General features: G+C 45.1%; 2 protein-coding genes across 2 annotated transcripts in view; both read left to right on the top strand.

The window, feature by feature from the left end:
* TDRKH (tudor and KH domain containing) overlaps positions 1-1,268 on the top strand; it is a 26,573-nt gene extending 25,305 nt beyond the window's left edge. Inside the window, exon 14 of the mRNA XM_011937897.1 lies at positions 851-1,268. The gene's annotated coding sequence lies outside the window, so the exon portion shown is untranslated. The remainder of the gene's footprint in view (positions 1-850) is intronic.
* Positions 1,269-3,141: 1,873 nt separating this feature from the next.
* Positions 3,142-13,032, top strand: MRPL9 (mitochondrial ribosomal protein L9). The gene is made up of 8 exons (XM_011937896.1): positions 3,142-3,250; positions 9,226-9,400; positions 9,582-9,738; positions 10,228-10,352; positions 10,568-10,618; positions 11,164-11,265; positions 11,805-11,888; positions 12,504-13,032. Exons 1-8 carry the CDS (start codon positions 3,186-3,188, stop codon positions 12,633-12,635), a joined length of 891 nt encoding a protein of 296 aa, XP_011793286.1. The 5' UTR covers positions 3,142-3,185; the 3' UTR covers positions 12,636-13,032.
* The last annotated feature ends 428 nt before the right edge of the window (positions 13,033-13,460 follow it).

Raw genomic sequence — 13,460 nt, 5'->3', positions numbered from 1 at the left:
GAGTCTCACTCTGTCGCCCAGGCTGGAGCGCAGTGGCCGGATCTCAGCGCACTGCAAGCTCTGCCTAGTCTTGGAGGAATCTTTAAGGAGTAGATCTCCACTGTAAACTTTTTCCAAAATTTTAACGTGTTTCCTTATAGTATCTTTCCATTTCTGACAGTACTGTGACACTCCATTGAGAGCCCTGAAGTACTTGAGGTGCTTGGAAGTAAATATAAATGTATAGTAATGCGGATGGTAGAAAAATGGCAAGTGAAATGAACTTTTTTTAAGGATAAAGCAAGATAAACTAGAAAATCAAAAATTAACACATAAGGATGCCTCACACGGGTCTTTTAAATTTAGAGATTAGTGAGGTCTACCTATATACTACATGGCAACTATATTTTCTCACAACCACAATTCTCAAAATTTATTTTCTCAGAAAAATCTCAGTATTAGTCAGGCACTTGGTGGCTCACCCCTATAATCCCAAAGCTTTGGGAGGCCAAGGTGGGCAGATTGCTTGAGCTCAGGAGTTCGAGACCAGCCTGGCACCATGCTGAAACCCCATCTCTACCAAAAATACAAAAAAGTAGGTGTGGTGGTGTGTGCCTGTGCTCCCTGCTACTTGAGAGGCTGAGGTGGGAGGATCGCTTGAGCCCAGGGGGGCAGAGGTTGCAGTGAGTGAGCCAAGATTGCACCACTGCACTCCAGCCTGTGTGACACAGCCAGATGCTGTCTCCAAAAAAAAAAAGAAAAATCTCAGTACCAATTAGCCGAAAGGTTCTAGTGAAGGAACAGCTCTGGGGAGTAGCTCATGTAGTCTTGGAGGAATCTTTAAGGGACTTCCATTTATTTGATGTTTCAGATGTTGGCTGCAGTGAACTCGCTGAAGCATGCTCAGCCCTGGAATTGGTGCTACCAGAGTTCCTTAGGGAACCTTTACTCTTAAGATAGAGGTCCCTGATATAAATCATAAGACTTCCTACCCTGGAAAATGAGTAATGTCTCATTCTTACCTGCAGTTTGTTACTATGTATAAAAGACTTTTTCTTTAATATGCCTTTAAGTCTTACCTGTTTACAGCCCATTCTGATGGGTTGTCATTCTGTTAGTATAACCCAGTACTTTTCCTGCTCCCTGGAATGCCCTCTTCTATGTTACCTATTCTGTCTGTTGAGAATCCCCCACTTGGACCAAAGCCAAGAGATCTATGTGTCTTCTCTGGTTTTCTCCACATCTATAGCACCTCAACTGAAATATATGGATAAAAACGGCCCAACAAAGCTTCGTCTTTCTGATCTAGGGAGTTCACTGATTAGTGCTCAGTAAATGGTTAGAATAAATGAGGAAATGGTTTGGGGCATGGAGGAAGGCAAAGGGAACCAAAAATCCTTGGGTACTTTCCCTCTGTAGTTCAGGTCCCTGTGACCTTTTTAGTGAATTTAGCTCCATAAGGTGTATGTCCCACTCCAGTCAACCCTATTACCCACCCCCACCCCCCACCCCCTGCCCCCACCCAAGAAACAGTGAACACTTGATGATTGCAACTACCCTTTATTCCTAGGATGGAAGGTGTCCTGAATTACATCCCAGGCCCCTGATTCCCAGGTGTCAAGGCTTCCAGCCCCTGAAAGCGTTGGAATAAGCACATTCAAGTAGGCTCACTGGGCAGGTGGCCAACATCCCTTTCAAGGGGATATACCATAAAGATGACATTGTCCCAGGGAGGGAGGGCAGGGTGACCTGGTCTGACCACCTCAAAGCCCATGTAGCTGAAGGCCCGCAGCAGGGCACCTGTGAAAGGATAGAACAAATGATTAGAACATGCTTTAAAACTCAATACATGTATGCCCCCAGATTTGATTTCTTCCACTAGGGAGTGGCCCTGGGAAGCAGTGTAGTGCAGGCATATAGGATGTGCTTTAGTCAAACAGACCTAGGCTCTAACGTTGGCTTTAACACTTGTTCTGTGAGTCCTTCAGAACTTCAGTTTCCCATTTATTAAATTTTCCATTTATAAATCATAGAACTTTCCTCCTCACAGAATTTAAGATTAAATGAGATGTTCATTAAGTGCTTAACACTAGAGATTGGTGAGGTCTACTTATATACTAATACAATGATGGCATAGTAAGCTCTGAAATAGTAGCTATCACTTATGAATGGTTATTCACCATCCCTTGTCTTATATCCAACAGAGTTTGAACTCCGTGAGGCAAGAGGCTATGGTTTTTGTAACATGTGCTCCAGGCATCTGGTTAAATATGTTCCCGTTCCTTTGGCCTTATGTCTGACCCTTTCACATTGTACATGCTCAATATATTTGAGATCCATTTTGTCCTGCTGACCACATCCTTCGAATGGATTCTGTGTAATTTTGCCAGTGCTTCTTCAGTCTGGCCCATAACACCACCTGCAGGGGCTTCCTCAGAGTCCACTTGTAACTTGATGGAACAGAATGCTAGGCACTTTAACTTCCTTCGTGGTGGGTGGGAAGAAAAGAATCCCTGAAATGCCTGAGGGTGCATTTTTAAAGATGGGGGAAGAGGGTCTCCTATAAAGGAAAAGGAGTTATCCAGCTGCCTCAGCACGAAGAGCAAGGAAGAACAGCAGATCCCCACCTCTGTCGTTCCGATCATTCTGGAAGTTCACAAACACGGAGTCCACATTTGTCTTCTCTTCCACGTACTCCAGCGTTGCAGTCAAACTAGCAGCCACAGAAAAACAGTTAAAATGTTTGGCCAGCTCAGAATCCAGAAAGACACCTACTTGGAGCAGAAAAAATCTTATTGGTTGTTTTCTACCCTCCACCCACCCAAGCCAGGAAATGAAAGTCGTTAAACTAGTTTTGGTAGATTTTTCTCTGAAGCCAAGAGATTGCACACCACTGGATGTAAGCCACAGAAGGGGCCTGGGGAGAAACGACTACTGAGATGAACAGTTAGAAAGTACTTCCCGTTATTCAACTATTTCTGGATCTGAGTCCAACTTCCCATGGACTCTTATCCCTTGAAACCCAGATCCTGGCTTAGCTCACAGGCTTATCTGCATGCCAGGTGAATGGATTGCTTATATCTAGCTCTAGAATTAGCCCTATGTACTGTGACATGATAGAAGGGTGAAATCCCCTACCTGTTCCCTCCCCATTCTCCCTTCCAGGCTCGGTCACCTTTCCCGGTTGCCTTGATCCAAGGCCCGATATGGGATATCCAGGAAGAGTCGACGGTCACAGAGAAGGCCGTGCCAATGGGCGGAGGTTTGGGAGGTGAGGCGGAAGTGAAAGTCTAACTGTACTGGGTCCTGGTGGAACAGGGGGTCAGTAGCTAGCACCGTCAAGTTCCCAGCCTGGAAAAGGAGTAAAAATGCTCCTCTAGCCTTCAAATCAGACCTCAGGCAGATTGGGGTGTGTCCGTTGAAGCAAGGTGGGCGTTGATGGGGGGCGCCTGGGAGAATCGGAGCCAAGATCTTAAAGATGCAATAATATCCTTTAGTCCTAGGAACTAATAGCCTATGCCTATTATGGAGTTCTCCTTTATATCAAACAATCCAACTGAGGCAGTATTACTGCCTGCTGACTTCAACACAGGAGTACAATAACCATTTAGGAACTTAGAAATGTTTACATCAGAGAGGTTAGGATTTAAACAAAGCTTTATAATGTGCTTCCTTTCTCACTAATAATTTCCACTTTTTTCATTATCTGGGTTTTCTCTAAATTCTTCTATTTAAAATGCCGTGATTACAACCAGGCTTGTTATTGCAATATGATATGTGGGCAAGTTCTGGATTCCAGATCCTGCATAGCATCTAAACAGCTTTATGTCCCAGAAGTCCTATAAAGTTCGTTCTACCTTTGTCCCCACTCCCTCTTTTCCCATCCTGATTTTCACTACCATCTGTATGACCTTGATTTTATAGTCTGTGGGCCAGAATCCTTGTCTATATAACAAGTAGCTTTTACACATGCATTCCAGGGTTCCATCTACCTCTATAATTGATCTTCCAACTTGCCAATATCCCTCCTCTGCAAGGTACGCAAGCAAAGGGCTGCCCTGTCACAGCACCAGCTCACAGTTCACTTACCGAATACAGTTCTTTAAGCAGGTCGTGATTACCCTGCTCGGTGCTTTTGCCCACCTGGAGGCCTACTAGGGACTCAGGAGCACTGGAGGCAGGAACGGGGCTGGAGTGTCAAGTCCTCCTCTTCCTTATAAGTGATGCTGGTTGGGAAGGAGACCCAAATTAGTTTACCTTGGAATCTGAGATGGGAAGACATAACTTCTAGATACACAGTACTTGGCTCTGGCATGATCCGTATTTTCTGTTGTCCAGCCTGTTTCTATGTTCCTGGGTCAACCAGATGGAAATATTCTAAAGTTCCATGCCAGCTTTCCACCCCCTATTCTGTTGTTATTTCTTGCTATTTGGGAAATTCTTTCAAATTCTTATACTTTTTCCTTATGTTTTATATAAACAACTACAAATAGAGATGAAAACAAATACCTTTTATAACAACGAGGCAGCATCTTCTCCCGGAGGGTGATCCGGTACTTGTAACAGTAAAGGTAATAGGCGTATGGTGACCAGATTGGATAGAGGTAGTTGCGTGTTTTTCCCCTCTTGATATAAGAAAGGGAGTAGACAGAGGGGCGACACCTGTTACAAGGCAGTTTTTCAGTTCAGTGCCTCCCTGTGGCAAAGTGAGGTTCACAAGTGGGTGGCAGAGGTTTAGGCAACCTAGTGTCATTGTGACCCGCTGGGCACTATGACATGGACAAGGGGTCAGCCCTTATGTCACCTCAGGACTCCACTCTGCTGCTCACCTACCCTAATCCCTTATCTAAGGCTCATATTCAACTAGTATGCACGTTATGGCTGTATGAATGATTTAAAAATAGAACTTGAAGACTTCCGTACTGACTGGCCAAGAGCCCTGCCTGAGCACTTGTGCCCACCCACCCTGCTCCTCTGGGGACACTCCCCTTCCCCTAAAATCCAGCAAATAACGAGTTGGTATCTGACACTGCAGGAGTCTTCCAAGGCTCTGATCCAGTGGTGACCTGATTAGTTGGTTCCCAGTTCATACCAGTTGAGTGTTTTTATTATCTCTACCCTTAATAACCCAGGGTTGCTACAGATTGTTGAATCTTACCTTGTAGGGTAGGAATTGCAAACTAAATGCCTTCAGGGGCCTAGACGGCTTATGGAAATTAGTGGAGTGGCAGGGTAGGGCTGTAGCAAAATAGGAAAGCTCACACCTTATCTAAAGGAAGTCCACACAACTCAGTTCCATCCATTTCCATGCAAGAATGCAGACTTGATGGTGCTGTATCATATGATTTTTGAACAGAAACTGGAAAGACAGTTTTGTAGTAAATTTCTCCAATTTTAAAAAATATCGACTACTAAAAAAAAAGTTGATACATTGTAAGCAAAATTTGGTTCTGGGGCTGCCAATTTGAGACCTCTGCATTTTATCCATTCAACAAATATTTATTGAGGGTCTATTATGAGCCAGGCACTATTCTAGGTGCTTGAGATACATCAATGAACAAAACAAATCCCTGCCCTATGGAGCATACCTTCTAAAAGTGAGAGGACAAACCTAGAAAATAAACATAGTAAATTATTTAGTATGTTAAAAGGTAACTGCTATGGGGTGGGGGGAATACAGCAAGATAAAGGAAGATAAGGAAAGTGAAGGGGATGGGTCAGGGTTACAGTAACAAATAGGGTGATCTCTCATTGAAAAAAACTGACATTTAATTAAACACGTGGAGGATGTGAGGTTGTTAACCAAGCCAGCATCTGAGGATAAAAGCATCCAATGCAAAAGCAGCCAGTGCAAAAGCTCTGAGCAGGAAATGTGCCTGGTGTTTTCAAGAAACAAGGAGGCCACTGTGGGTGGAGCAGTGTAAACTACAGAGCTAATGGGGTCAGATTACATGTGGCCTTGTAGACTATTTGATGGCCTTTTTCTTTTACCTTGAGTAAAGGAGGAAGTCCTTACAAAGTTTTGGGTGGAAGAATGACATGATCTGACTTATGCTTTAAAAAGATCATTCTGGCTGCTATAAATAAGCTACAGAGAATTATAAACTGTAGAGAATTAAGGGATATCGTTTAGGGGACTATTGCAGTAATCCAGGAGAAAGTCATGTCTTATTCCAGGGTAGAGCATTGGAGGTGGTGACAAATGGTTGGATTCTGGAAATACAAGTGCTCCTTGACTTACAATAGGGCTATGTCCTGATAAACCCATCGTATGTTGAAAGTATCATAAGTTGAAAATGCATACAATACACCTACCAAACACCATAGCTTAGCCTAGCCTACCTTAAACATGCTCAGACAACTTAGCCGACAGTTGGGTAAAATCATCTAACACAAAGCCTATTTTATAATAAAGTGTTGAATATTTCATGTAACTTATTGATGTCCTACTGAGTGCACATCACCTTCACACCATCACAAACTCAAAAATTGTAAATCCAAGCCAGGGACTTGTTATGCCCAGACCGTTTATTCCCCAAAGAAGACCAGCAGAGTCCAGAGTCAAAGCCAAGCGGCAAGGATCTTTAATGCAAGTTCGAACTTGGTCCCTCCGTTCCACAACATACAAGAGGGCCTCGAACAATGCGTGCGCTCGCTTTTTATAGCCCAATGAAAATAGGATTTGTAAGGTTACAGCGGAACAGGGAAAAAGGGAATTCTTTAGGTTGCAGCATTACAATTGGTTAACATATTAAGTTATACATTTAGCAGTTATCTATTGTTCCCGTGCTTTCAGTAAAACTACAAACGGCGGCACCCTTATCGGGGATTTCCCAGGATTTCCCAAGCTGAGATATATGGAGAAATGTATTTGCACTGGGCCCAGGAAATTGAGAGATATATGGTGTCTGTATTTGCACTGGGCCGTGTTTGTACTGGCCCCAGGAAATTGAGAGATATATGGTGTCAAGTGGAATGTATTTGCTGGGCCCAGGACTGACGAATGTGCCTGATTTCTTTCATTCCCCCCTTTTCTTAGGCACCTCTAGAGCCAATCTTGGGTCTTATAGTTCTGATTCTGCTTCAGCGTCTACAGGTTGGTATTGGGCTGTGAGGACCATGAGCTGTACGGTGTCGAACCTTTCTCTGACAAACTGCAAAATTCTGTTAATAACACAAGGTCCTACGGTAAACAGAAATAGTAGACTTAGCAGGGGTCCAAGGAAGGGGGCTAACAGAGAAAACATAGAGGAATTCCACCATTGTTACAAAGTAATAGAATATTACAAAGTAAGTGGGGGCAGGATGAGATCACAGTATGTTGTTAAAATTAAAATTAAAATTGCTAATGAAATCTTGGGCACGCATAGTCATTGATAACATTTTATCAGGAAATAGGGTTTGAGAGCAGACAACCTGACTGACCAAAATTTATTAGGTGGGAATTTCCTCATCCTAATAAGCCTGAGAGCACTACAGGAGGCCGGGGCTTATTTCATCCCTTCGGCTTCAACTGTAAAAGGCGGCACGCCTCCAAGGGGGTCGTTTATAGGCCTACCCTTAGAGCGCATTCTCCTTCTCAGGGATATTCCTTGCTGAGAAAAAGAATTCAGCGACATCTCTCCTATTTGTGTGCAAAAGGAGAAGAGATACGGCTCTGTCCCGTCCGGCTCACCGGCGGCCAGTTCAAGGTTACCTCCCTTGTTTCCTGAACACCGTTGTTATCTTGTTCTCTTTTAAGATGCCCAGATTTCATATTGCTCAAACACACATGCTCTACAAACAATTTGTGCAGTTAAGGCAATCATCACAGGGTCCTGAGGTGACATATATCCTCCTCATCTTACAAAGAAGATGATGGGATTAAGAGATTAAAGAGAGACATAAGAAATTACAAAAGTATAAATTTTGGAGAACTAATAAAATGTCCATGAAATCTTTATATTTTATGTTTTTCCACCGTGGCTCCAGCCAATCCCTCCGTCCAAGGTCTCTGACTTCCCGCAACATTCTCTCTCCCTTTTCTGCTGTGGCTCCAGCCAGTCCCTCCGTTCAAGGTCTCTGACTTCCTGCAACATTCTCTCTCCCTTTTCCTCTATATATAAATGTGCCATGGCGATGAAGGCTTGTTCGTTCTCTCGATTTTGGCATAGGATTCTTTGACTGGTCCAGCACACTAAGGATTTCCTGATGCAGTATGAGGGAAAAGAGTTAGAATGGAAAGAATGGAATTTCTGTCAACTGAGAGGAGAAAGGCTGCAAATGGGGCAGTTTTAGGGGTGGGGGGGGCATAAATAAATTAGGACAGTTAACTTTGAGGTGTCCTTTAGATACATAAGAGGAAAATGACGAATAACCGTTGAATATTTGAGACGAGTTTGGGAGATGTCTAGGATGGAACTAGAAATTTGGGAGACACTGGCATATAAATGGTATTGTAGGCCACGAGACTGGATGAGATCAACAGTGACTGTATACTGAGAAGAGTAAAGGTTTAAAGACGGAGTCCCGGGGGCATTCTAAGAAGCGGGAAGAAAAGGAGAAATCAGCAGAGGAGACTGAAGAAGACTGGTGTCCCGAAGGCCACGTAAAGTGTATTTAGCAGGAAGGAGGACTGGTCAGTATGTTTAAGGGCCAGTCTTTCCATAATCTCTGCCAAACGGACCTTCCTTCATCTAGTTTTTATGGTCTTCTATCCAGTACTGAGACCCTCCCCAGAGGGAACTGTCGGGGCCCTACCATAGTTGCTTTTTGTCTATGGCTTACATAGCTTGTGATTTAGAATTCTCCTTTATTAGCTTAAATACTGCAGTGTAATGATTAAGGGTTAGGCTCCTCCTGGAGCTGGCAGAGTGTTCCAAGGGATCCCATCCTTTACTACTTTTAGGTAGATATGAAGTAAGGAAAAGTGAGAGCATCATTCATTCTCCCGTCAGTATCCAGTCATCACAAAACGTCAGAATTAAAAGTTACCCCAACAACTAGAGCTAAAGCAAAGCCCACACTTTCCAGAGGAAGAGCGTCTTTTCCGGCGTCAGTCCACCTAACACTCATTCCATTATCAGTTAGTAATTCTGGGCGTCCCTCCCCTCTGCCAAAAAGAAAAAATAGGCAAGCCGCACTGCCATCTGTCCCCCAGCGCGCTCCCCACCCACCAGCTCAGCTCAGACCAAAGCCGCCCCGGCGCGCCGCAGGCAGCCCTAGCGGGGGCCTTTCCTGCCGCCGGATGCCGGGGTCCTCCCTCAGGTCTCATTCTGTGCCTGCGAACATGGCGGCGCTCGTGGTCACGCCTCCGGGCAGAGCTCTGCTACGGGCGGGCGCTGAGCGGCTGCTGCGGGGAGGTATCCAGGAGCTACTGCGGCCGCGAGATGAAGGGAACTCCCCTGGCCTGGCGCGCGACTTCAGCCTCTCTCAAAATCGGGTGAGGGCCGAGTCTGGGGTAGGGGGTAGATAACGCTCGAGTATTGTTCCTGGAGGCTCACTGGGACCTGGAGGGGGCCGATGTGGGGGTGGCGGGCTTTCCTTGAGGGGCTGGCGGCCGTGGTGGAGGGAGACGGTGTTCCTTGTGGAGACTAGCTCACCGTCGCTTTCCTGGCCGCCAGGGCACGGTCATCGTGGAGCGCTGGTGGAAGGTACCGCTGGCCGGGGAGGGCCGGAAGCCGCGCCTGCACCGGCGACATCGCGTCTATAAGCTGGTGGAGGACACGAAGCATCGGCCCAAGGAAAACCTGGAGCTCATCCTCACGCAGTCGGTGGAGAGTAAGACCCGGGCCGAGGCACCACCTCTCAGGCTGGTCCGATTTGGCATCAGCTTTTTCCTGCCCGTCCCCCTCAACTGTTTGCCTTGTTTTTTCTTTGTGGAAATAATCAGCTCTATATGTGAGAAGAGCAAGCCATAAAAACTATTGTGATTGTGACATTGGCCTCCAGCATTGAAAATTAAAACATAAAGACAGCAACATCGTTAACAGTGTGTGGGGAGAGGAGCCTGACAATTTGTGCCACAGATACTGAAATCCTCTCATGGGACAACTCCTCCCTGTATACAGGGGATATTAAATTTATACATCAAGTCGTAAAGAAACTAATTAGCAGTCTCTTAAATCTTGTTCCTAGTGAATATGAATTAGCATTTCTTTTAGGAAAAATAAGCACTGTGAGAAAGTAAGAGGTGCTTCTCTCTTTGATCATTTTTTCTTTAGGGACTCCTAGATGGTTCTAATCCCCTCACTCTGTTCTCACTGACAGATGTTGGAGTCCGGGGTGACCTGGTGTCAGTGAAGAAATCTTTGGGCCGGGATCGACTCCTTCCTCAGGGACTGGCTGTGTATGCATCCCCTGAAAACAAGAAGCTGTTTGAAGAGGAGAAATCGGTGAGCTCAAAGGAAGGACAGAGAGACTTGGAGAGATAAAACTTCTTTTCCCTCGCAGCTTCCTTCCCTTTGATATTTAACTTAAAAATGAAATAGGAACTAGAAGAACAGGAATCCAGAAGCCCAGCCAATGCCCAGCATGGGAATAGTTTGATGCTATTTAACATGGGCTCATTTTTCTCTTACTGCTTTTCCTCTTTAACTTTCTTTTCTAGCTGAGACAAGGAGGAAAATTAGAGAAGATCCAGACCAAGGCAGGTGAAGCGGTGAGTAGAAACGTAAAAAGTATTTATTGGTCACTTACAAGACTTAACAACCTCACCCTGAGAGTCTCCCTGATTCCCTAGAGGTCTCCTGATTGCAGGCAGATCCTAGAATGGGAGAAAGGGGAAATGTTGTGGCTGCCCCACCAAACCGGTATGGAGACCTCTTGGGAGATCCCTGATGTGTTGGGTGAAGTGCTCTAAAGTACCAAGGGAGGTCCCAATCTGGGAATCAGGGAACCCATGGAATAGTCTGCGATGAGGCCTCCACCTTCAAGGATATTTATGTACAAGTTGGAGAGAACATAGACACATGAGAAGATAATCAGTACAGGCGCCCGCCACCACACCTAGCTAATTTTTGTATTTTTGGTAGAAGCGGGGTTTCTCCATGTTGGCCATGCTGGTCTCAAACTCCTGGGCTGAAGTGATCCACCCACCTTGGCCTCCCAAAGTGCTGGGATTTCAGGCGTGAGCCATCGTGCTTGGCTTGTATACCTTGTGACCATGTTCCCTCTCCTTTGACTCCAACTCATAATTCTTTTCAGACAGTGAAATTTCTAAAAAGCTGTCGCCTGGAGGTAGGAATGAAGAACAATGTCAAATGGGAGCTTAACCCTGAAATAGTTGCCCGCCACTTCTTCAAGAATGTGAGTGTTCCCAAAAACCACTCTACCCCTGAGGTGGAAGCTGCCTCTGGGAAGGAGGCCTGAGATTGACCCCTTTGTTAGGGAGGGGTGTGATCATCCAGCTGTAGTTAGGGAAAGTATTCTTGGTTGGTTTGCAGGAGTATGGGAAAGAAATGGCTAAGGACTGAGGATGGTCGGGTAGAATTTGAAGATTGGTAGGAAAAGGTGATGGTTTCCATTTGTTTCCTGTCTACCTAGGGAAATGCTGGGAATTTGTGACTTACTGGAGAATTGTTACTTTTGTGGATGAAGTTGTTTTGGCCTCAAGCCCTGTTTCTCTGTGAATCTACCTCCCTTTCTGAGAAATCAGAATTGAATTTCTCTACTACCGTCTATGAATGTGTATGCCCTTCTCTCCCATGGAATCAGCCAGAGTAGACACCCCAGTTTTATTCATCCCTGTGCAGGAAATCCTGTAACCCTCTTTATGAAGTTACCTAGAGTGGCAGTCACGAAAACAGTTCATTTGAGCTGAGATTTTTTTTTTTTTTTTTTTCCAGCTTGGTGTTGTGGTTGCCCCACATACATTAAAGTTACCAGAAGAGCCTATCACACGGTGGGGCGAGTATTGGTGTGAGGTGACGGTGAGTGTTTTGCATACTTTCTTTTCTTCTTTTCTTTCTCCTTTTTCACCCCCTTTTTCCTTTTTCTTTCCCAAGACAGGGTTTTGTTTCATTTCCCAGGCTGGATTCAAACTCCTGGGTTCAAGTGATCCTCCCACCTCAGCCTCCCAGGTAGCTAGCCACCGCACCTAGCACCTGGCTCTCCCTTTTTTCTTTTTCTCTCTTTTTTTTTTTTTTTTTGAGATGGAGTCTCACTCTGTTGCCCCAGGCTAGAATGCAGTGGCATGATCTCAGCTCGCTGCAACCTCTACCTCCCAGGTTCAAGCGATCCTTCTGCCTCAGCCCCCCTAGTAGCTGGGATTACAAGCATATGCCACCATATCCGGCTTATTTTTGTATTTTAGTAGAGACAGGGTTCCCCCATGTTGGCCAGGCTGGCCTCAAACTCCTGACCTCAGGTGATCCATCTGCCTCAGCCTCCCAAAGTGCTGGGATTACAGGCATGAGCCACTGTGCCCAGCCCTAGCTCTCCTTTTTCTGACTGGGAGAAAAGTCAGGGTGAAAAGCTGGGATTAGGTAGTGGTAAATCTTACCTACCTGACTGATCTCTGAGAATTCCCATTGTTTTGTGTGCAGGTAAATGGGCTTGATACTATAAGAGTGCCTATGTCTGTGGTGAACTTTGAGAAGCCCAAGACCAAAAGGTATAAGTACTGGTTAGCCCAACAAACTGCCAAGAGCATGGCCCCCACCAGCTCCCAGATCTAAATCTCTCCCTCCAAGACAGCAAAGCAGAATCAGGAGCAGTGGAGCAGAAATGGGCAAGCACCTTGATCTCACTCCCAGTTCTGACCAAATACAGAATTTTAGAGAACATCTGAAGACATCAGACTGCACTGCGTATACATGTTGAATTCTTCATTTTCGCCATCTTTAACTATCGTCACTGGGGCAGTCTTGTTCCAGAAGTACCAGGCTGTAGATTTGATAAGCTAGATACAATAAACTGAAACCATCCAAAACCTGTTTAGCTTCTTCCTCCATTGGAGTTTATTGGGACAAACAGAAGAGCCAGTCATTGTCTTCAGTACTTGCCACATTCTCATCATCCAAACTGAACATTTGTATCCCAGGCAGACATAAAGAGATTATGTTCTTTTTAAGTGTTTTTTACTGGTCTTGAGTAGACGGGACAGGACATCCAACTGAGATACTTCCTTGAGCCACAGAGGTTTGCTGCTACAAAGGAAAGAAGAGAGTATCAGACCACATCCCACAGTTACTGTGGTATGAACAAATTGTGCTGAACAAATTGATGATGTGTTTGGTCTTAACACTTACTCTTCTTAGATATATTGATGTAGTCATCAGTGTGAATAAGCACAATGGATTCTACTTCTCTAAGACCTGAATAAGGCCTAAGGGTAATTGTTGGAAAGCTGGGATGAAAGAAGCTTTAAAAGGGAACCTTGTTCCTTGAACCAGCTCCCGAAATTCTGAAAAAGAAGTTACCTTAATTTCCTAGACCAAGATTAAGATAGGGAGCTAGTCGTGAGGTAACTCTGGAATGGATGAATGGATGTCTTGATGGGA

Source organism: Colobus angolensis, unplaced genomic scaffold (assembly GCF_000951035.1).
Source record: "Colobus angolensis palliatus isolate OR3802 unplaced genomic scaffold, Cang.pa_1.0 Scaffold169, whole genome shotgun sequence".
NCBI lineage: Eukaryota > Metazoa > Chordata > Mammalia > Primates > Cercopithecidae > Colobus > Colobus angolensis.
This window is presented reverse-complemented; position numbering and strand designations above follow the sequence as displayed.

What these genes read in the sequence shown, in the direction of transcription:
- MRPL9 (XM_011937896.1), top strand. Translation starts at nt 3,186, where the DNA reads ATGGGATATCCAGGAAGAGTCGACGGTCACAGAGAAGGCCGTGCCAAT. An exon ending in TCAGCCTCTCTCAAAATCGG is followed by an intron (nt 9,401 to 9,581) that starts GTGAGGGCCGAG and finishes CCTGGCCGCCAG; the next exon opens with GGCACGGTCATCGTGGAGCG. An exon ending in CCTCACGCAGTCGGTGGAGA is followed by an intron (nt 9,739 to 10,227) that starts GTAAGACCCGGG and finishes TCTCACTGACAG; the next exon opens with ATGTTGGAGTCCGGGGTGAC.